The 23,914-nt window shown below is 44.1% G+C and overlaps 1 protein-coding gene across 6 annotated transcripts in view; it reads right to left on the bottom strand.

Annotated features, from left to right (window-relative positions):
- Positions 1 to 23,914, bottom strand: part of KLKB1 (kallikrein B1) — a 36,118-nt gene that overhangs the window by 10,732 nt on the left and 1,472 nt on the right. For 2 of the 6 annotated variants that reach the window (XM_025933017.2, XM_086703258.1), the window contains exons 1-6: positions 16,716 to 16,816; positions 16,038 to 16,096; positions 11,042 to 11,204; positions 9,100 to 9,206; positions 5,853 to 6,012; positions 5,322 to 5,431 (exon numbers count right to left, since the gene is read on the bottom strand). In XM_025933017.2, the coding sequence (XP_025788802.2) occupies positions 5,322 to 5,431; positions 5,853 to 6,012; positions 9,100 to 9,206; positions 11,042 to 11,204; positions 16,038 to 16,095 (598 nt within the window). In that variant the 5' untranslated portion in view covers position 16,096; positions 16,716 to 16,816. Of the gene's footprint in view, positions 1 to 5,321; positions 5,432 to 5,852; positions 6,013 to 9,099; positions 9,207 to 11,041; positions 11,205 to 16,037; positions 16,097 to 16,715; positions 16,818 to 18,525; positions 18,619 to 23,666; positions 23,835 to 23,914 lie in introns of those variants that run through there. The other 4 variants (XM_086703262.1, XM_086703259.1, XM_086703260.1 and 1 more) reach the window with 4 other exon arrangements.

The raw sequence follows: 23,914 nt of genomic DNA, 5'->3' as shown, positions 1-23,914 counted from the left end.
ACCCACCTTCATTATCCTTATGTAATCTTTTTTTTTTTTTAATGTTTATTTATTTTTGAGAGAGAGACAGAGTGCAAGCAGGGGAGGGCAGAGAGAGAGGGAGACGCAGAATCTGAAGCAGGCTCCCAGCTCTGAACTGTCAGCACAGAGCCCGATGTGGGGTTTGAACCCACAAGCTGCGAGATCATGACCTGAGCTGAAGTCCGGCGATTAACCGACTGAGCCACCCAGGTGCCCCCATATAATCTTAATTCTAAATTATGTTTTTATTTGTGTTCATATTATTTACTAAGTTTACTCAATTTGATAACATAAATGTTGTTAAAATGATGGGAGCCTGAAGAATAATTATAGCATTTGCAGGAAGGACAAAAGGAGTCCCAGTTTATTTTATTTTATTTTTTTTTCAACGTTTATTTATTTTTGGGACAGAGAGAGACAGAGCATGAATGGGGGAGGGGCAGAGAGAGAGGGAGACACAGAATCGGAAACAGGCTCCAGGCTCTGAGCCATCAGCCCAGAGCCTGACGCGGGGCTCGAACTCACGGACCGCGAGATCGTGACCTGGCTGAAGTCGGAGGCTCAACCGACTGCGCCACCCAGGCGCCCCAAAGGAGTCCCAGTTTATTTATTTATTTATTTATTTTTAATTTTTTTTTTTCAACGTTTATTTATTTTTGGGACAGAGAGAGACAGAGCATGAACGGAGGAGGGGCAGAGAGAGAGGGAGACACAGAATCGGAAACAGGCTCCAGGCTCTGAGCCATCAGCCCAGAGCCTGACGCGGGGCTCGAACTCACGGACCGCGAGAACGTGACCTGGCTGAAGTCGGACGCTTAACCGACTGCGCCACCCAGGCGCCCCAAGGAGTCCCAGTTTAAATGAACATAGTTTTATCAGGAGAAAGTACCTCCCGTGACATAATACCTACATGTGGGCAGTCTAGGAAATGAGGCTTCAACTAATTAAATCTTTAAAAAAAAAAACCAAAACACAGATTCTGGAAGCTGAAAGAAAACTTGTGGCAACCTACAACTATATCCCCTGAAGGACGTACGTGACAAGTTGTTCAACTTTTCTGAGATATTTATAGTGATAAGAGCTCACTTCCTCATGACAAGGTCCAATTCTTTTTCTTTAAAAATTTTTTTAATATTTATTTATTTTTGAGAGAGAGAGAGAGACACAGAGCATGAGTGGGGGATAGGCAGAGAGAGAGAGAGAGAGACAGAATTGAAATCAGGTTCCAGGCTCTGAGCTGTCGGCACAGAACCCGACAAAGGGCTCGAATTCATGAACTGTGAGATCATGACCTGAGTCGAAGCTGGGGCGCTCAACTGACTGAGCCACCCAGGCACCCCTGACAAGGCCTAATTCTTTTCTGGACCGTTCTAGGTGTTAGGATTGTTTTTTCTTTCTTTATTTCCTTCATGGTAGCTTCTACCTACATCTACCTAATGGAGCCACACACATTAGTCTAATCCTTTCTCCAAAGACAGCCCTTTATAAACAAAGAATTCAGATAGTCATCCTGACTCTTTTTCAAGTTAAATACCTTTAACCTGTCCCTTGAGCCACTTTTTGTTTTCCATTGCTTCTAGAGTTCTTACAGTCCTGGTACCCCGTTTTGAAGTGCCCTGGGCATCCATCGCTGCCGAGGACGTAGGCAACACAGAACTGAATACAATTTGAGTCCCTATCTGACCCATCCAGATGGTAACAAGCCAGGGGCTATCTTGTTTGAAAGACCGTTTTCTTTTTCAGAGCTACTTTTCCTGTGTGTTTCATTTGTTTTATCAAAAGCACTACAGGATCGTAGTGGGAATGGCAGACGAAGGGCCTCTGAAAATCCTCTCTTCCATAAAAGTGATGGGCGCACCGGCCTATTTGTCAAAATCAATGTTTTCGGAACTCTAGAAATTGATCAAATTTTAACCGTCCAGGGAGTGTTTGTTCAAGAAGAACAGCTGACTCTCTATAAGAACAGTAAGTTTGGGGGCCCCCGGGGGGGGGCTCAGTCGGTTCAGCATCTGACCCTTGATTTCGGCTCACGTCACGATCTCACAGTTCCGAGAGATCGAGCCTCAAGTCAGGCTCTGTGCTGACAGTCCAGAGACTGCTTGGGATTCTCTTTCCCTCTCTCTCTCTGCCCGTCCCCTAAAATAAATTAAATAAACATCAAGAAAAAAGGATAGTTGCAGAAGGCTTTGGGCTGACAGCTCAGAGCCTGGAGCCTGCTTCGGATTCTGTGTCTCCCTCTCTCTGTGTTCCTCCCCTCCCCTGCTAGCATTCTGTCTCTCTCCCTCTCAAAAATAAATAAAAAATAAAAAATAAAATTTTAAATGGGGCGCCTGGGTGGCTCAAGTCGTTAAGCGTCCAGCTTTGGCTCAGGTCATGATCTTGCAGTTCATGAGTTCAAGACCCACAGTGGGGGTCTTATGCTGACAGCTCAGAGCTTGGAGCCTGCTTCAGATTCTGTGTTTCCCTCTCTCTTGGTTCCTCTTCCTCTCTCTCTCTCTCTCTCTCTCAAAAATAAATGAAGGTTAAAAAGAATTTTTAAAAAAGAAGGATGAGTTTTGTGGGGTTTTAATTTGCCCTGTTCCAATTCTCCCCTCCCCAGCTCCATGAAAGCCTTGAAAACAGCCTCACAATCATGCGGAAAAGAGACCAGCAGTCCCGCAGCCCTGGAGCGGGCAGAATGGGGCTGGGGCTGCTCCAATGTCCCATCTGCATCCCCAGTCCAATGCCATTATTTGACTTGTCTGGAAATTCTTGGGAAAATCCCACTCGCAAGGACTGAGTTTATTTTCCATGGCTCAGAGCTTCTTCAGTGTTAACTCACAGCCTTTTCTTTGCAAGTGTTTGTCTAGAACAAACAGGGGCGATTATGTAACATTGCAGCTTCCTAGGGCGTTAATCACAGCTGGAACAAACAACAGGCTCATAAAAGATCCTAAAAGGGAAACCAGGGGAAAGAAGGTGGTGGTGAAACTCTCGGACATATTCCTGGGAATCTGGAAGGCCATGTGCAAGTACAGGGCTGTGTGGCATAACCAGGGCTGTGCCTGTGCCCCCCAAAGATTTGAGAAAGTCCTAGGCTCTCAGGCTGGCTGATGTTTCGCCCTGCGTCAGCAGAAAGAAAAGGCCCTGGTAAAGTTGTGAAATGCCTGTCTGAACGTTGAAAGCATGCTCCGAAATTCGCAAAAAGCCCCACCTCAAAGACTGAGAAACTTATTGACTGCAGGCATCTAAGGAAATCCTCGTCCAATCATTAGATAACTATTAAGAAAACTAAGTGGAAACATCAGTCAGTGGTCATAGACTCCAAAGAATAAATCCTTTACGGAGTTAGTTCAGAAAAGTCACCAAACAAATAGTAACAACAAAAAGCAGTAACAACAGCAGATTCTGGGGAAGGAGGGAACTTGATTTCCAGGGTGACCATATGCTATTATTTAAAAGGTCTCGGGGCACCTGGGTGGCTCAGTCAATCAAGCTTCCGACTTCAGCTCAGGTCATGATCTCGAGCCCCAGGTCGGGCTCTGTGCTGACAACTCAGGGCCTGGAGCCTGCTTCGCATTCTGTGTCTCCCTCTCTCTCTCCCCTTCCCCACTTGCACTCTGGGTCTCTCTCTCTCTCTCTTTTTTTTTTTTTTTTAATTTTTTTTTTTAACATTTATTTATTTTTGAGACAGAGAGAGACAGAGCATGAACGGGGGAGGGTCAGAGAGAGGGAGACACAGAATCGGAAACAGGCTCCAGGCTCTGAGCTGTCAGCACAGAGCCTGACTCGGGGCTCGAATTCACGGACCATGAGATCGTGACCTGAGCTGAAGTCGGCCGCTCAACCGGCTGAGCCATCCAGGCGCCCCTGGGTCTCTCTCTCTTAAAAATAAATAAACATTTTAAAAAAGTTGTAAAAAAAAGGTCTCAATTTTTTTCAAAAAATTACAAGCCATGCAAAGAAGCAAGAAAGAATGGCCCATATGCAAAAAAAAAAAAAAAAAAAAGGCAGTTAATATAAACTCTTGCTGAGGAAGTACAAACTTCCTCTTGTACTGTACAAAGACTTCAAGCCAGCTATCTTAAATATGTTCGAAAAACTAAAAGAAGCCGTGTTTAAAAAACTGAAGAAAGTATGAAAACATTGTCTTGCCAAAGAAAGGATATCAATAAAGAGATAGAAATTATACTTTTTTTTTTAAAAAAAGGACCGAATATCAATGTTAAAAATGAAATATTCAGTAAATTTGAACTGGAAATCTGGTACACACCATGGAGGGGGGTGTGCCCGAGGGAAAAGGAAACAGGAGAAGAGATGCGCTGTTGACAAGTTCTTAACCTCCTGCAGAGGGGACCTAGCCCAGCACCTGACGCCGATTCTGGCACAGAGTTGGCAATGGATGCCGTGTGGCATTGGCCATTGGTGATTTGGTTTCAGCAACATCTTATCGTTAACACTCTGATACGCTAAATCTGGTGGCAGGTCATGACGATTTTCTGGATAATTCCATCGAAATTACCTGAATGTCTGAAACTATAGCACTTTGCTGATTCATTATGGTAGAGTGGGTTCACTAGACAGTGGACACTGCCCGGAAACGAACTTCTTGTTTTCCCCGCAATGTAACTGTACTGGTTTTCTATTGCTGCTGTGACCACTTATCACAAGCCCAGTGGCTTCAAACAACCCAAATATATTAGCTCACAGTTCTGGAAATCAGAAGGCCAAAATGGGTCTCACTGGGATAAAATCAAGATGTCGGCAGGATTTTGTTCCTTCGGGAAGCTCTATAGGAGGACCTGTTTCCTTGCCTCTTCCAGCTTCTAAAGGTTACCATCATTCCTTGGCTTGTGGATCCTTTCTCTATCTTGAAAGCCAGTGGTACAACATCTTCAAATCTCTCTCCCTCTCTCCGATGCTTCTGTCTTCCTTTTTCTCTTATAGGGACTCCTGTGACTACATTGAGCCCACGCACATAATGTAGAACCATCTCCCATCTCAAAATCACATCTACAAACGTCTTTTGACACGTAAGGTGACATATTCACGTGTTGCAGGAAATAAGTGGGGACATCTTTGGGAGACTCTAAGTCTGCTTACTACAATCACACAGGGAACTGGTAGCCACACACTCGTGAGTTCGAGCCCCGCGTCGGGCTCTGTGCTGATGGCTCAGAGCCTGGAACCTGCTTCGGATTCTGTGTCTCCCTCTCTCTCTGCCCCTCTCCCACTCACACCCTGTCTCTCTGTCTCTTAAAAATAAATAAACATTAAAAATTTTTTTAGAAAAGAAAAAGAAATAGTAGGCATACAATTACCAATTTCTGAGAGTGCACAGGGCTTCAGGGAGAATCCAGATGCCACGTTAGCCAGGAGCTTTATACTGGTGGGTGTTCCTCCTGCACTGTGCTTTAAAAGGCAGGTGTTCCTGAATGTGGAGAAAAGAGGTTACTTCTCTCCCCAAACTGCAAGATGCACGCAGAAGCCCATTTTGCGTCGAAAGGATCTATGGTCGGTGGGAAATGAAGCAATCAGAACAATGACTTTGCAAATGAGTGGGTTCGGGGTTTGTATTATTAATCAGAGAGACATCTTTCCGCTCTACCCAAGGAAGCTTCGGGTGAGAATGGGGCGGGAGACATTATTCAACCAAACCCTCATTCCCCAAGAAATGGAAGTTATTCTCCTTAGAAAAACTGGCAACAAAACTGAGCAAATAAATAAGTGGAGTGGTGAGGTCTAAAAGCCCTGTTTGGTTTCCCACGGGGCGGAAAAAAAAAGTTATGAAGCGTACAATTAAATCTCAAAAGCACCATCGGAAAGGACAGACGCTATGAATGTTAACTCACCGGTACTCTGCATCGTAAAACGTGCGAGTGGCGTACGTGAAAAACTGGCAGTGAATGCTGTCGGTGCACTTTTTTTGGCATTCTTCAACACTTTCAACCTTAGAGACGTTAAAATTGACTCCTCTCATATCAATTCCTTTATGAATGTCTCGATGGCAAGCTGTACACACAAGATGCACAGAGCAAATTCAGTCCGTTCCCTTCTAGAAGTAGACCATCGGTTAGGGTAGTTTTGAAGGATGATACTCTGTTTTTCACAACTGCCCCATTAGTTAGGGGATTTGGAGGTTTTGTTACATCACTAGATGATCAAACTCTGCTTGAAATAAGCACTACCATGGAGAAGGGGTAACTGTGCTTCCCAAATTGTAAAGTAGGTGCAAAACAATACGGGTAATAGTTCACCCTGAAATTAACAATAAGCAGAGGAAGGCAAACGAGGCTAATAATGGGGGCTCTGGTGATTGTGCTAGGAATTTGCATTGTTATACTAACTGATGTGCCTTTGACTTCCTGCACTGAATGAAGAAGCTTCTCACTTTGCTTACTTCTTGGCTTTCAACCGCTCCTGCTTGATGGCGAATTTCATCCGTAAGCCCTGCCACTGACATCCATGTGTCAAATCGTTATCATAAAAGGTGAACAGTTCTTGTATATTCATGAGGAATCCAATTTTATTCTTGCTTTAAAATTTGGTTAAATTCCACTTAAGCATCCTTTCAGTTGGAATGTATCTTATATACAAAAAATATAGATAATTATTTTAACAGACAGTGAACCAAATTTGTGATTTAGGCTTTTTTTAATTTATTTTTTTATAAAACTTTTTTTTAATGATTACTTATTTTTGAGAGGGAGAGAGAGAGAGAGTGCAAGCAGGAGAGGGGCAGAGAGGGAGGGACATACACAATCCGAAGCAGGCCCTAGGCTCTGAGCTGTCAGCACAGAGCCCGACACAGGGCTCAAACCCACGAACCTGTGAGATCATAACCCGAGCCGAAGTCGGCCACTCAATTGACTGAGCCACCCAGGCGCCCCTAGGCCTTTTTTTTTTTTTTTTTTAAAGCGCTCAAATACATTAGTTAGAACCTTGGATAAAGAAACCAGCAGTATAAACCATAATGTATTGGATGCAATGTTCCACTCCTCAGGGGTATGGTTAAAAAAGGCATAAAACTACATTTAATGGTGGGAAAGACAGAAAATGTACAAACTAGTAGGAAAACAATATATTGAGGTGGGTGGAGCAGTGGATAATCCACAGTGATTCACGCACACAAGAGTCTGTAGATTCTAGAAACGAAGTCTCTTTCCAGTTCTGGTGCGCATGAGAAAAGAAACTCACTGAGTTGGAATGGGTTAATTGCAAACTAAAACTTTTCTTTATGATCAATTGAAAGCTATAAATCTACCAATAACTGTTTAAATGAAAATTGGTCCTGAGCTTAGGGACTTTATGTCCTTGGGAGCAATTATTCACTTTAATTTGAGATACTCGGGGAGAGTTAGAAGGGAACATTAAATCAAGTTCTATAAGACTGAGTTTGGGAAAAAATTAACAATGACTACTAGTTATTGAGAAAAGCAAAATATTGTTCTTTAAATTTTATTATAACATAATGAAAAATAATGCTTAATTGAATAATTTACATTAAGTTGTATGAGGACATAAATTTGATCTTATAAAATGGGACATGTACTCGTCCTCAGGTAAGCCACATATTGGCTAAGTCAGATCCCCATGTTTATAACGAAGGACTGGATACTATACAAACTGCAGATGCATATGCATGAGTATTGAGGGAGTGGTTGGTGGTAACTGGGGAAGGAAGGATAAAAAAAAAACCCAAAAACTTTAGGGGGCCCCTGGGTGGCTCAGTCAGTGAAGCCTCCAACTTCGGCTCAGGTCATGATCTCACCGTTCATGCGTTCCAGCCCCGCCTCGGGCTCTGTACTAGTAGCTCAGACCCTGGAGCCTGCTTGGAAGTCTGTGTCTCCCTCTCTCTCTGCCCCTTCCCTGCTCATGCTCTGTCTCTCTGTCTCTCTGTCTCTCTCAAAAGTAAATAAACATTTAAAAAAAAATTTTAAAAACTTTAAAACACCTGAAATATGAAAGTACAGAATTAACTGTAAGCAGTAAAGGTAAAACAGCAGTGATACATAGTCACAACATGGTTATCTGAAGGTTCTGCCAGCCCATCAATTGAGAGATTCTTTTCTGTACCTTTCACTTTCAGATCAGCGATGTCAGGCAAATGGTTCATTTGCCTTAAATTAGGATAGGGTCGGAAATGTTTCACAAGACATTAGTAGCAATAAGTGTTAGAATTTAAATTTCCTGGCCTCTTAGTCCTCACATTTTTTTTTTGAAGAAGTCTCATTCTTTTTTTTTTTTAAGTTTCTTTATTTATTTTGAGAGAGAGAGAGAGCACACATACATGAGCAAGTGGGAGGAGGAGAGAGAGAGGTAGAGAGGATGAGAGAGAGAGAGAGAGAGAGAGAATCCCAAGCAGGCTCCACACCATCAGTATAGAGCCTGATGTGGGGCTTGAACCCACAAACCACAAGATCATGACGGGAGCAGAAATCATGACCTGAGCAGAAATCAAGAATCAGACGCTTAACCGACTGAGCCACCCAGGTACCCTGGAGGTATTATTCTTATTAGCAAGGTTTACAGAGCCCAGGCCTTCAGGTTGGGGGCATAATGGGGTTTTGTAACCTCTGCATTATTGACATTTGGGACCAGGAAATCTTTGTCATAGGGGTTTCCCTATGTGGAATCTTTAGCAGCATCTCTGACCTCCATCCACTAGATGCCAGCAGCATCCCCCCACGTTGTGACAAATGTCCCTTGGAGGAACGACAAAGTCACCCCTGGTTGAGAACTATTGAGAACCACTGGGGCACAAATTATCTCAAGTAACACGGGAATAGAGACACTCTCTGTGTTCTCTTAAAGAGCCTTATCTGCAACTGGAGGTGGGGGAAGGAGGCAATTATTTGAATGTGGTTCACTTTCTGCAAATCTTATACTGTAGGGCTAACCTCGTAAAGAATAGAGGCTCCTTAAGCACGTAACTGGTAAAGGCAAGAGGGAGGACACATCCAGAACAGTGCCCCATCTCTGTTGTCCTTCTGAGTACTCCCTTCCAAAAGTCCAAGGCAGCACAGAGATTGAACAGAAGCTATTTTAAGGTGAACCCCTTACTCATTCAAATAAGAAATCAAGAAATCAAGAGCTTACCACTTATTTGATGGCCGCATTGCTTTAAGGAGTGTCCAGAAATTGTATTTGCCCATGACATTTTTGGCAGGGTTCCCGTAGCACTGTCTTTCAGGAAGCAACCAAATCTGTTTTTAAAAGTACTGTCAGTTAGAGAGTAGAATAATAAACACACACTGGTGAGATGTCTAACGTTTTCTATACACTAATAAATGTGGCCAGGAATAAGGAAAATAATAGAGCTTCCCTGACGCTTGCTAGAAAGAACATTCTTAGAGGCAATTGCATAAAATCTAACAGGCTTTGTAATACCTAACCTCAGCATTATTTCTCTTTAAAAAAAAAACATTTTTGGGGCGCCTGGGTGGCTCAGTTGGTTAAGCGTCCGACTTCAGCTCAGGTCATGATCTCACGGTCCGTGAGTTCAAGCTCCGCGTCGGGCTCTGGGCTGATGATGGCCCAGAGCCTGGAGCCTGCTTCCGATTCTGTGTCTCCCTCTCTCTCTGACCCTCCCCTGTTCATGCTCTGTCTCTGTCTCAAAAATAAATAAACGTTAAAAAAAAAAAAATTTAAAAAAAAAAAAAAAAACATTTTTAAGTACAGAAAGTCAATCATATTAAAGAGGTAATGATTTTTTTCCCCATGTTTCTAAACTTTTGGAGGATTATGTTCTCACCTGGTGACTGTTTTCACGTAAGAAATTAAATCGGTCATAAGAGTTGGATCTCTATAAGGTGTTCATCTTGCTCATTAACTCCTTCTAGTTCACAGTAATGGAACACTTCTGCCTTTGATGTCAATCTTCTTGGTAATCTTTCACAAGGATTCTGGAACCTAACTCAACTTTTTATTTGAAAAGTTGATGCCTGTCACATACAGTCTGGGTTTTCTGTACACCCTTACCATGTTGAATCAGGGGATGTTTATCTGGTTTCTTGTTTCTTTTTAAAATTTTTTTTTCAACATTTATTTATTTTTGGGACAGAGAGAGACAGAGCATGAACGGGGGAGGGGCAGAGAGAGGGAGACACAGAATCGGAAGCAGGCTCCAGGCTCTGAGCCGTCAGCCCAGAGCCCGACGCGGGGCTCGAACTCACGGACCGCGAGATCGTGACCTGAGCTGAAGTCGGACGCTTAACCGACTGCGCCACCCAGGCGCCCCTAGTTTCTCGTTTCTAAATTCAAATGGTGTTAAGATAAAAGGCTTCTGGAAATGGAACAACACAGAAATGTTCATTCTGTATTTTGAACAAAATGAAAGCAAATGATTATGAAACCATGGCTGCATGACCTAATAAGATTTTTAGTGACTATTTTTTCCAGTGCTCTTACTTCCCCAAAATGCCAGTAATATGTATTTTCACGTATGCGCATGCCCCCCTCCACACACACATAATGTATGTACCACAGGTGCCCAAAGTCATTCACTACAGGCCCCTTCAGTCCAGAACTTTCCTGAGGTCACAAGCTCTGGAAATGCCTCAACTTTATCGTCAACAAAATGTTTGCCTTCTGTTGTATTTTCTTAAGACCGTGTTATCCACCAACACGATCACGAGTCAGGCAATAAGTATGTTTCCTTGTTCAGGTGAAATATTCATCTGTTTTTAGACCCTTCCTTGAGACAATCGCTTAACCCAATGGTTTTCAAGCATTTTCCTCGAGGCCTTGGGTAGGCAATGCCTCATTTCTACTACTTTCGGCGAAAGCAACAGTTGTTCTAGCATGTGTATTTCCAGGCCCAAGCCACTCTGGTTCAGTAGGCCAAACGGTTTGGGGTCTAAGGCTGTGGCCTAAGACTCTGCTAATGTAAGAACCAACCCCTCTAGGTGGCTCCAATGAAGCTGGCCCTTGGACCCCATTTGGGAAACATAACCCTGAAATAGCTACACCTTTTTTGCACGTCACTGGCTCTAGTTTGAAACATGGATGGCTTCTCCAATAATGAAATATCAGCTTTTACCTTTTGTCTGTGTCATTAGTGGAACTTTCAGGAAGAAAGCTGAAGAGCAAGCACCTCGGATGAAATGTGCACATCATCTGACAGTGCTCGGCATTCGGGGTATACATGGCAGTTAGATCCCCACCTTTGAAGAAGGTATTTTTATATAGTTGAGTCAGGCATCCTGTGGTATAATCATCAAAAAGAGACATTAACTTGGAATGAATGCAAATAACTATCTTGATAGAAATACGTCTGTGCTGTGAACCTTCTTACTTCCTCCACTAACTATCCAAAGAGCTTCACAACAGGACTTTCATTAGAGAGGTGGAATGACACATATTGAGGTGGCTGTTTGAACAAGGTGTGTTATTGAAGAGTCACTCGATGGGTACTTCCATATAAAAAAGCTTGGTTGATTTTTATCAAATCAAACAATAATTTTCCCATAAATTGTCCCCAAGCAAATACAATTCTAGCTTGGTTTCTCCCTGTTGCCTAACATGCTATGGAAATACCATGCCTTGAAAACAACAGGCTTCCAGTTACGGAACGAATAATTCACGGGCGTAAAAGGCACAGCATAGCTAATACAGTCAATGGTATTGTAATAGTGTTGTACGTATGGTGACAGACGGTAGATAGACTTGTGGTTGAGCCCAGCCTAACTAGAGAGAGGCTGAAGCACTATGTGGGACGCCTGAAACTAAGGTAACATTATGTGTCAACTATAGTCAAATATGAAACTTAAGGGGAAAAAAAAAACCCACAACAACGTATGATCTCTTTTTCAAAACGCTTTCATAACAACCATTCCTGCTAGATTCTCACAACAGCTCTGTAAGGGAAGTTAGGGACCGACCTCATTATATGCCTCTGACTTTAACTGAGTCTCAGAGCAGTACACATTTGCCCAAGATCCACGTAGCTAACGAACGTCCAGGAAGAGAAACCGAATTCTTCTCACTACCAGCCCTGTTCCTTTTCCCAGCATGCAATGTTCAATGTTCCCCATCTCAGTGTAATGTCAGCAAACTACGAGTCATTGGGTATTTAGTCGGCTCGTACAGAGAAGACATTTATTCGCTTGGTTTCTATGAGCAAATGCAAAGGCAGGCCTATGCTACCCTGAAAATCCATTCTGAACTATTTGCTGTCTGCAATTGGTCGCCATTCTAAAGGACCCCGCATCTCACGTGTTTTGAGAATATCAAGGGATACCTTTACTGCTCTACTGTTTCATATATTAAAAGTAAACCTTTGGGGCGCCTGGGTGGCGCAGTCGGTTAAGCGTCCGACTTCAGCCAGGTCACGATCTCCCGGTCCGCGAGTTTGAGCCCCGTGTCGGGCTCTGGGCTGATGGCTCGGAGCCTGGAGCCTGTTTCCGATTCTGTGTCTCCCTCTCTCTCTGCCCCTCCCCCGTTCATGCTCTGTCTCTCTCTGTCCCAAAAATAAATAAACGTTGAAAAAAAAAATTAAAAAAAAAAAAAAATGAGGTTTCCTTTAAAAAAAAAAAAAAAAAAGTAAACCTTTAATGCATGAATCTGGGTTTACCTTGAAAGAACCACTTTCTTTTTTTTAATGTTTATTTTTGAGAAAGAGAGAACAGAGGCAGAGCAAGAGTGGGGGGAGGGGTAGAGAGAGAGAGGGAGACACAGAATCCGAAGCAGGCTCCAGGCTCTGAGCTGCCACACAGAGCCCGACGCGGGGCTCGAACCCATGGACGGGGAGATCGTGACCTGAGCTGAAGTTGGAAGCTTAACTGACTGAGCCACCCAGGCGCACCCGCCCCTCCCCCCCACCTTTTTTTAATGTTTATTTATTTTTGATGAAAGGCTCACTTTAAAGTCAGCTTAATAAGCTTTTCCAGCTAGATAGCACACTTGCTTGCCAGTCAATCGTCCGTTAACCACAAGATACGCCAATGATAACTTTGTTCATCCTCCAGGACATCTATTTTCGTACTGCCCTCCAGGGAATGGGCAGCTTAGACACATGTGTTTCATTACGCACTGAAGATTAAAATGCCCTCTTAGACTATCCCACCCCTCTGGGGATTCTGGCCCTGAGCTCTATTACGATGACCTAACCCGGCAAGATCGCGACTCGCTTCTCTTCCTCTCGGTGGTGTGGCTAAGATGACTATCCCTTGGGCAAGTTTTATATTTAGAAAAAGCAGACATCTCTTCAGGTGGAAGCTTATGGGAATACAAGTTGCCAAGTGTACAGGCCCAGATTTCAGAGATACCCAAAACACTGAGCGGCCAGTCCGGTGACAGTGTTACCTGCAAAGTGACCTGTGTTTCAGACAACTGGTGCATGTGGCTGATGCGCAGTTATCAAGCGGCCATCCTCCCCCTTCGCAGCGCACAAACGTGCATGCGAACAACGGCCTGTGCCAGCCTGGGAGTTCCCATTCGGCCACGTGACTCGGCTGATGGGAAGGTGCAACTGGAAACCGACCAACATTGCAGCAGACTGGGGGGAACGTTCTAATAGGTGTTCTTGCTTATCCTCAAAAATTGGTAAGGACGATGATGATAACGGTGATAGGCTTGTTTGTATCGTGTTTTAGAGTTTTAAAGCAGTTACGCAAGTTATCCCATAACATAAACTATGTCACGCTGTCCCCTGTGTCCATGGACTTCCAGCGGGTTATTTGGTCTTGTTAAAAAAAAAAAAAACGCATCATCAATGAGAAGAAAAATACCGTATTGTTTAAAAATTGGGCAAAGGAGGGGTGCCTGGGTGGCGCAGTTGGTTAAGCGTCCGACTTCAGCCAGGTCACGATCTCGCGGTCCGTGAGTTCGAGCCCCGCGTCAGGCTCTGGGCTGATGGCTCGGAGCCTGGAGCCTGTTTCCGATTCTGTGTCTCCCTCTCTCTCTGCCCCTCCCCCGTTCATGCTCTGTCTCTCTCTGTCCCAAAAATAAATAAACATTGAAAAAAATAAAATAAAATAAAAAAATAAAAATTGGGCAAAGGAAATGAGAAGGTAATTTACAAAAGAAACATAAATAGTATATGAAAAATGGTAAGGATCATAAAGATTAGGCAAGTTAAAACAACAGATGCCATTTTACCCACCAGCTTAGCAAAAAAATTTAATTGTCTAAGTTCCCAGTGTTGATGTGCTGATTTTGGCTCCAAATGATAAAAAAAACCTAGTCCAATGGGACTCAGTATAAATTAAATGTATTGGTTCAGAAGCCGAGTCCATGGTGGATTTGGCTTCAGGAGTAACCGAACAGCGTACTTGGCTGATCCCATCAAGATACAATTCCCCTTCATACATGTGCTCTGTTCCATGGCTTTGCTGTCGCTCTCACGCTCCACATAGTGACAAGGTGGTGCCAGAAGCCCAGGCCTTTGTATTCCCCAGTGGTTCAAGTCCAATTGGAAATAATAAGAGGAAAACTCTTATTTCTAGAAGTGTAAGCCAAGGTCTTGCTCTAGGGCTTTGGCTCTCGTCAGGTCACTGTAGCTAGCAGGATGTGTAGACCTACTTACTGGTCCAGGCCTGCCTGGGTCACAAGTTCATAGACCCAAACTTGGAGGCAGAAGTTCCCCAGAAACAAATTAGGATACTGTTTCCAGAAAGGTGACTATATGTCCAGTCACAAAACAATGGTTCACTACTGGAGTTGACCTAATTGGGGTATGTGATTACTCTTATCTGCTGGTGGAGACGGCTAACTGGAGAGTCACCCTTGTGAAAGATAATTCCATTACGTATATCACAAAACCTTCTAAAATATTCACACACCCTCGTACCTAACATTGCTTATTTCCAAAATGTTGTTCTACAGAAATAACTGAATGTGTATAAGCATGTGCATACAAAAATACCACGAGTAAGGAAGATTACTAGGCTGCAAAAAATGTCTTGTATATAAAAAGATAGCTATAAATGGAAAGGTGAGTTATAAAAAAGTATCTATAATTAATAACATCTTCGTTAAAGGTGTAAATAGATGTGTAGAAAAATATCTCAAGGACTAAAAAAGATTTTTAACAGTGGCCATTTCTGTAACGTAGGACTTCAATGTGCGCTTTCTCGTTTGCTGCTTACCTGCACCTCTAATTTTACTAGAATAATTTTTTTGCCAAAAAGATAAAATTGAAGTGGCCATAGTCCATAGCATCTCTGGCTTCTTACTCCTCAGTATTCAGTGGATTCGTATATGGTAATGATCATGGTAAAAGCAATTAGACATGGGGGCAGATTTCCATTTAGAAGGGGGGGGGGTCAGCTTCTTCCTGAAGAAATTATATTCCTTTACAAATGTAACCCTTACCCAAGAGGTATTTATATCTTAGCCATACATCTGGGGGGTAAGTAAATAATCAGTGAGGTGTGGTCTTTTTAAGTGAACATAGACTCAAAATCTACCCATAATGGTGGCTCAGAGAAAACGACATTCTATAACAATGAATGATAAACAGTGTCCAGAATCATCTGTATTCCCTGAACATTTAATGGAACGGATAGAAAGGGAAACAAGTTCAAAACCCGATACTGACACCAGAACTACTCAAATGGATGATTTACTAATTTAAATTTAAACCCAATACTTTCATTTCTGAAGTAGTTCCCAGTGGCCTGAAAGAGTACAAATACGCACCGGGGACTTAGGACACGACTTGGGTCGGACCCAGACCCTACAAAATGCCTACCCTGAATATTTAGATCAAGCTGATTTGTAGAATATGGTAATAATAAAAATTGAGGGCTCAGGGTTTAAGACCTGCTTTGTAGAGAGCCATTTACAAATAGAAGTTTCTGTTAACGCAGGCCCAAAGACATTCTCACTTCTGGGCTCCCCAGCGCCCATGCGTCTAAGGCATTGCATCTGAAAAGTAGCAGTTGCCTCTGAATATTAAAAGGATTTGTGTCCTGACTTTTGGGGTCCGCCTCCTTCCCGAAGCTGTATGTTCGGTGGCTTTCTCTGGGGCTGGCATTCTTGTTAATTACTCCTTTCCCACACACAACCTTAGGTCTTAGAGATAATCCACTCACCACAGGAAACTGTAGCAAACAAGCATGTGAAGTAAGCAGCTTGCCTGAATGAAATCATCCTAAAAGAGAAAGCAACACAGGCATAATCCTGCTGGTTACAGATCATAGTTGACATGAAGCCTAATTTACGGTGATAGAGATTTTCTTATCAACGTCTGCCTTGCAAATCTAAGCGCATAATGACCAGTACAGGGAACAGGAGCTTTCTGCATATTTAATGCCGGGGACTTCGCACAAGATTCCCACTGAGACCTCTAGACTACCGCTGTGTTTGTCCCTCACTTGCCACCTATGTGGCTGATAATTACCGAAAGGGAGTTGGTAGACGGAAACCTCTTGATTGGAGCAAGAGGAAAGTTATTGTAAATAATGGCAATAATGTCGGCCCAGAGTCCCTACGTAAAGAAAAGCACTCACTCAACATGATCAAACTCATTTAAATTTTAAAGCTGTCAATATTCTCTTTGCTTTTAAAATGGCCTGAGACGAAAAGGTTTCATGTATAAGAACATGGAGTTTCTTCTACACTCACTAAATAGGCCGGAAATTACAACATATACTGAGCGCTTCTTCTCAAAGTAGAAATATGCTTATACGCTTAATTAAAAAAATACACACACACACACACACACACACACAAATTATTTGGAAGCAATCAGAATAATAGAAATTCTCTACCTGAAAGCGAAATTGCTTCCGTGGTTCTGGAGGTGAGGATGTCTCTCGCCACTTAAAAATGGGTGGCTCAAGGCCTCCTAATGGAGCACTGCAGGCAGTATTTGCTTGGCTCCAATATTGACTTTGGTTTTTGGCCAACAGTTCCAACTTTTTGTCCTGTCAACATATTCTATGAACGTCCATTTCCTGTGTTCAGCTATCTAATATGTTAACTATTTCATGTTAGGGCCACCCTATGCATGCACAGACTTCCATTTTCAGAAATGTTCACAACAACCCCAGTTATATGGAGTCATGCAGCCTAAATCTCATCTAACTGAACTTTTTCCATCACAGTTACCTAGATGACAGCTGACTAAGGGATGCATAGCTCCTTCTGGAAGGACCTTTTGGCAAAGGATATCTACGCTTTTCCAAACTCTAGTCAAAGAAGCATGTTAAGTAGTAACACTGAAGTTTTGAGTATGGAAGGGAATTGGTAGATGATTAGATCCTTCTCCTATCCAATTCAGGAAACGAGATATAGCGGGAGCTGACAAACCACGGTTCACAGACCAAACCTGGCCCAGGGCCTGTGTTTTGCTTTTTGTGTTTTTTTTAATGTTTATTTATTTTAGAGAGAGAGAGAGACAGAGCGTGAGCGGGGGAGGGGCAGAAGGAGAGGGAGACACAGAATCCCAAGCAGGCTCCAGGCTCCGAGCTGTCAGCACAGAGCCCCACGTGGGGCTCGAACTCACGAATCATGAGATGGACGTTTAACTGACTGAGCCCTCCAGGCGTCCCCCAGGCGCCCCCCAGTGCCTGTTTTTTATGAATAAAGTTTTATTGGAACACAGCCACACCCATTCATTCATGTATTGTCTATGCTTGCTTTTACCCTACAACTACAGAGTTAAGTGTGTCAAACAGCACGGCCTGCAAGCAGGAAAAGATTCACTATCTGGTCCTTTTCAGATAAAGTAATCTGAAACCTGCTATAAAGCACTCGTGGCAGGGGCACCTGGGTGGCCCAGTCGGTTAGGCGTCCGACTTCGGCTCAGGTCACGATCTCGCGGTCTGGGAGTTCGAGCCCCGCGTCGGGCCCCGGGCTGATGGCTCGGAGCCTGGAGCCTGTTTACGATTCTGTGTCTCCCTCTCTCTCTGCCCCTCCCCCGTTCATGCTCTGTCTCTCTCTGTCCCAAAAATAAATAAAAAACGTTGAAAAAAATTAAAAAAAAAAAAAAAAAGCACTCGTGGCAGAGTTTAGACTTCCCTGTCAGGATGCCTCATCTGGGGAAAAAAAAACCAAAAACAAAACATACTGCTTTTCCCAGACGTCTGCTCCTGCTCAGGGAGTTCTATTTTTATTCTTATATTTAATAAAAATTCTCCTTGTACACGGAGATATACCTTCTTTGCAACCTCTATCCTTCACTCCTGGATTTACCTACTCGATCTACATAAAATAATTTATTCTTTTTTGTGTGCTTTTTAAACTGCCTAAAGACCATAATCACTTGCCCACTAAATCTCCTTTGTCTTCCAACCCTCCAAGTTACAGTACATCATTCTGGCTAGTAAATTAGATTTTTAGGGAGTTGAGCCTTATGTAAATATTTTATGCATATTACTGCAGTGCAGAGCCGTGTTTATTAAAAATGTAGCATAATGTTGCCGGTAAAATATTTTCTGGCTGTAACGAAGTGGCATATTTCAAATATGCATGCTGTGCTGCCTTGTAGATTCGGGGCATTAACTAGCACACCAGCCGTCAACAGAAAGGAATGTTCTACCCCGTGCAGTATAAAAGAATTTAAATAGGGGATCTCACCTGTTACCAGCCTCAGCAGAAAAATGACGAGTGGAACACATCCACCTTTGCCTCCAAAGCACAGCAGAAACCCTCAGAGGATGTCTCCCTAAAAGGTGCGATTACAGGTTTTAACCTACTCGCGTCGACTTCGGTGTTCCATTTTAATATCTCTTACAGCAAAACGCAAGTCATGCTCTAGCAAGGCAAGAAAACTCAAAAATTTCTTCTTGGAAGAACCAAATGAGAAATAACTCGAAGAGGGGCAGGGGTAGGCCGAATTCTAAAATGTCCCCCAAGATTTCCCAGTCTAATCCCGGGGACGGAATGTAGGAGACACCCTGTCCGTCCCCGATGAGGTTGCGTTGCGTGACAGAAACGATTTTGCAGGTGTAATTAGGATCGCTGAACAGTTGATTTGGGGCTAATCAAAACGGAGATGATGTGGGGGCCTAATCCCATCACGGAGGCTCTTTAAAAGCAGAGCTTGCTTCTGTGGTTAGCCTAAGGAGAAGGCAGACACCAAGGGCGAGAGGGACTTCGTTGGCTTTGACACCGATGGGGCCTGCGGCGAGGACCCCAGAGTGGCCTCTACTACTTCCAACAAATGTGTAATGACCTTGATACAGGATTCTTCCCACAACACCCACACCGTGGTTTGGGGCTTGTGAGACACGAAACAGGGAACCCAGCTAAGCCCACCTACTGACCCACAGAACACAGAAGGATACATTAGGGTTGTTTCAAACTGCTAAGATCGCAGTCAGTTGTCACATGGCAAAAGGACACTAATATAGGTTTATTTATCTGAAGTGAAAGTGGCTTGGAGAGAGAGGGGTTTGCAGCGGGACACTTTGGGGAGAGGGGAATGGAGGAGAGTCGCTAGTGGAGCACAGGGTGCTGGATGGGAGGCTGGGCTGCAGACAGGGTGGTGATCTGCCCTGGGAGCTTTCAGAGAACCTGGGTTTTTTTGTGTTTTTTTTTTAATTTTTTTTTAGTGTTTGTTTATTTTTTTATTTTTTTTTTTAATTTTTTTTTTTTCAACGTTTATTTATTTTTGGGACAGAGAGAGACAGAGCATGAATGGGGGAGGGGCAGAGAGAGAGGGAGACACAGAATCGGAAACAGGCTCCAGGCTCCGAGCCATCAGCCCAGAGCCCGACGCGGGGCTCGAACTCACGGACCGCGAGATCGTGACCTGGCTGAAGTCGGACGCTTAACCGACTGCGCCACCCAGGCGCCCCAATGTTTGTTTATTTTTAAGAGAGAGAGAGAGAGACAGAGGACAAGCAGGGAGAGAGCAAGAGAGAGAGACAGAATCTGAAGCAGGCTCCAGGCTCTGAGCTGCCAGCACAGAGCCCTGATGCAGGGCTGGAACTCGCGGACCCCGAGATCATAAACCCAGGCAAAGTCAGAAGCTTAACTGAGCCACCCAGAAGTCCCCCCCCCCACTTTTTTTTTTTTTTTTTTTTAAAGAGAAAAGCCTTGAATTTCTCATGAAGCTGTTGTGGGGCCAGGAGAAGGGCCAACCAGGAAAGAGGCAGATGAACAAAAGCTACATCGTGCAGCTCAGTAAGAATCTCAGTTCACTGAGAGCTGAGAAAGGTCTTGGGAGGTGCACCTCGGACGCCTGAGAGATTTCTGCGGTCCGCATCGCTGTGGCATTAAGTGTCCCTGAGAAGGGCTTGCCTTTAGGCTCTGTCCTTCCCGGTGCACTTCAGTGAGATAATGTTTTACATATGTAATACCATTATTATAAACACATATGTAAGTAAAAGATATAGGAACAGAATAAATTACAAAATAAATAATTTAACAGAACTGCCGTGACTGCCCTTGTGGTGAGGCTTCAGCTGGAAGGGGAGAGTAATCTGCTCTTTGTAAGAGATATGGAACAGGAAAGGGGGCAGTAGCAAACAGGAGAGGCCATCCTTCAGCATCTCACTTAAAAAGAGATCTTAGGGGCGCCTGGGTGGCGCAGTCGGTTAAGCGTCCGACTTCAGCCAGGTCACGATCTCGCGGTCCGTGAGTTCGAGCCCCGCGTCAGGCTCTGGGCTGATGGCTCGGAGCCTGGAGCCTGTTTCCGATTCTGTGTCTCCCTCTCTCTGTGCCCCTCCCCCGTTCATGCTCTGTCTCTCTCTGTCGCAAAAATAAATAAACGTTGAAAAAAAAATTTTTTAAAAAGAGATCTTCGGGGCGCCTGGGTGGCGCAGTCGGTTAAGCGTCCGACTTCAGCCAGGTCACGATCTCGCGGTCCGTGAGTTCGAGCCCCGCGTCAGGCTCCGGGCTGATGGCTCGGAGCTTGGAGCCTGTTTCCGATTCTGTGTCTCCCTCTCTCTGTGCCCCTCCCCCGTTCATGCTCTGTCTCTCTCTGTCGCAAAAATAAACAAACGTTGAAAAAAAAATTTTTTAAAAAGAGATCTTCTATCCGTCCCGGGTCTTTACTATGCTTCTTTTTCTTCCTAGCGCCTACCACTAGCTGACATCGTGCTACCCATTTGCTCATTTTTATGTTGTGTTTCTGTGTTTTATGTTGTGTTCTGGGCACACCAGCTCCCACCTTGCTGTTAGGCTTGGGTCTCTAGCTCCGGAGCCCTGAGGAGTTCTTGGCAGACAATTATTGAAGGAGAGAGTGCAGTGGTGAATAAATAAGAAATTAAATGTTTTTAAAAGAAGGAAGGAAAGAAGGAAGGGAGGGAGGGAAGGAAGGTGGGAGAGAGAGGAAAGAAGGGAGGGAAAGAAGGGGGGAGGGAGGAAGGGTAAGGAAGGGGAAAGGTGGGGAGGGGAAGGTGACAGGAGGGGAGGGGAGGGACGAAGGAAGGGAGGAAGGGAGAAAGAGAAAGAGAGAGAGGAAGGAAGGAGGGAAAAGAAAGAGAGGGGGCAGGAAGGGAAGAGAAGGAAAGAAAAAAGAAAGAAAAAGAAAAAAGAAAGAAAAGAGAGAAAGAAAAAAACAATTGAGGACAGGGGGGTTCTTTTACCCACAGTTGTGGACCATCTAAGTCACGTACGAGAGTCACTGTCACTCTTGTAAGCAAAGTTGAGCTGCTGGTCACTGATAACACTGACAATCATTGGACTAAGAGGCAGACTGGCTCTAACCCCGTGAATGTCCCCTGTGGGGAGCAGGTGTCCTCTTGAGGCTCCATCCAATTGCTCAGGAGGAGACACTGCCACCCTCGGCTTTCATCAACAACTTTGTTTCTGGTGGTAACGGATCAACAGTAGATACAACGTCGAGCGTTACCAACCGAGTAACAATTAATTATGAAGGCACAGGGGGCCGTGAACCCAGAAGCACCGTCACAGGCTTGCGGAGCTGTGGCCACATGAAAACAATTAGTTGTGCCTGAGCGGATTAAAAGTTTTAATTTTTTTTTTTATGTTTATTTAGTTTTGAGACAGAGAGAGACAGAGCATGAGCGGAGGAGGATAGAGAGAGAGAGGGAGGCACAGAATCCGAAGCAGGCTCCGGTCTCTGAGCTGTCAGCACAGAGCCCGACACGGGGCTCAAACTCACGAGCTGTGAGATCATGACCTGAGCCGAAGTCGGACGCCCAACCGACTGAGCCACCCAGGCGCCCCGAAAAGTTTTAATTCACTCTATGTCCATAAGAATAAAACTTCAGACCTGAGCGAAAAAAGAGACCAAGAGTACAAACAATAGGATCAAGGAGTTAGGCCTGCATCCTGGGAGAAGATTCCTGTGCCAGCACACCCTTTACTATTCAACTAAAACATATAGATTTAAATGATATACAGTATTTAAAAATAAAACATTCCAGAAATAAGATAAATAATGTCTAAATACAGTAATGATTTTTCTTTTGAGGAAAAGGCTGTCCTATGTTTTTTATATAGGAGTTTGAGGATCTCCTCTATTTCCAAGAGACCTACACTGACTAATACCAGGAAAGACAGGAAGGAGTTCACGTCCACTGTCCACTACAACAACAAGAAAATGCTGGGTAAGAGGAGACAGTAAGTGACGGGAAGGAAAAAGAAGGCGCCAAGGAGTTATCTCCTAGGAGCACAAGAGCAGGAGTCGGGACAGCTACAGGCTGGGAGTTAGTTGAGAGACTGAATTCAGTGCAAAAGGCCCAAAGAAATAACCCATTTGGCGAATTTCTGGACAAGAAGCAGAGGAGAGAATACACAGTCCTTTTGTAGTAATCACGGGTGAGAGATTTATCCCTGGAATTTGGAATACAGCTAGCCAGAAGGAAAATGGGGGTGAATCTGGTTTAATGAAAGCAAGGAAAAAAAAAAAAGACAAATTAGCCTGGGCAATACATCAGGATGGGGCTAAGAAACTAGACCCTTGTGTTAGGCTAATCCCAATTTGTTCTACGATAAAGCAGGGGACTTTTAATTTCCTACCATCTAGAAACGATGGGAACTCTGCATTTCCTCAAACGCTATTGCACTTTTCACTTCGTACACATACAAATATCACATCACTGTTATACACCTGCAACTAATATAATGTCAATTAAATCTTAATTTTTAAAAATTCTATCACATTTCAGTGACTAGCAGACATATGTTATCGGCTGAGGTTATCCAGCCTGGAGGAGGAGGAGTGAACAGCACAAAGGAAAGAGGATGAGGACTAGAAGATCACGTCCGAAGAAGAGAGCACCTTTCTCCTTCCTGCAGCTGAGCTCACAAACACTAACTGGCTTTGGGTTAGAAATGAAAGACGAGCAACCTAAACAAAATGGCAATAGCCTGGCGCCTGGGCTCCAGCGTGCAGGTGAACAATTGAACAGTGCACAGGGCAGGCGTGTAGCTGAACTTGCCCATCCCCGGGAATGTGGGACTCAGAGCCTCCAGGATTCTCTCCGTTTCTTTTCTGTGCATCTTCTCTCCCCTGCACCTTCTTCCCAGAGCTTCAACTGCCAACTGATCCCCAGTCTCACAACCTGAAACCTCCACCGATTCCCAAGGGGAGAATCTGAGCGGACCCTGCTTGGGTCAGTCCACTTAAGACGGTGAGATTGCCTGAGAACATGGCATCATCAACTAGAACTGTATATTTACAGCGTGTAGATATGTTGGGGAAGCAAAAAGGCGAGAGACAGAAGAAAATTGGGGGAGAAACTGACATTCTTTTGTTGTCTGTGACAATGAGCACAGCATCCATCAGTTCACTAGGCCGTCACCTGGAGAGGTTTCCAGCCTGCAATGCTGGGTTCCAATGATGTTTGTGGTTTTGCTGATTCCCAGGCCCCTCTAGGAGATTTCACTTGCTGCTATCAGCCGAGCAAACTGCTGGGATCTCTACTTCGTGTCCAGTTAATTCTTCAGACTCAGGAAAACTCAGCATCAGTCTATGACGAGGGCACAAGGAACATTTTGTTGGAACGTCTGCGTAGCAGTGATGATACCAGTTCAAAAGTGCTATTTCCTT

This window comes from Puma concolor, chromosome B1 (assembly GCF_028749965.1).
Source record: "Puma concolor isolate L17-30 chromosome B1, mPumCon1.1.hap2, whole genome shotgun sequence".
In the NCBI taxonomy this organism is placed as follows: domain Eukaryota; kingdom Metazoa; phylum Chordata; class Mammalia; order Carnivora; family Felidae; genus Puma; species Puma concolor.
This window is presented reverse-complemented; position numbering and strand designations above follow the sequence as displayed.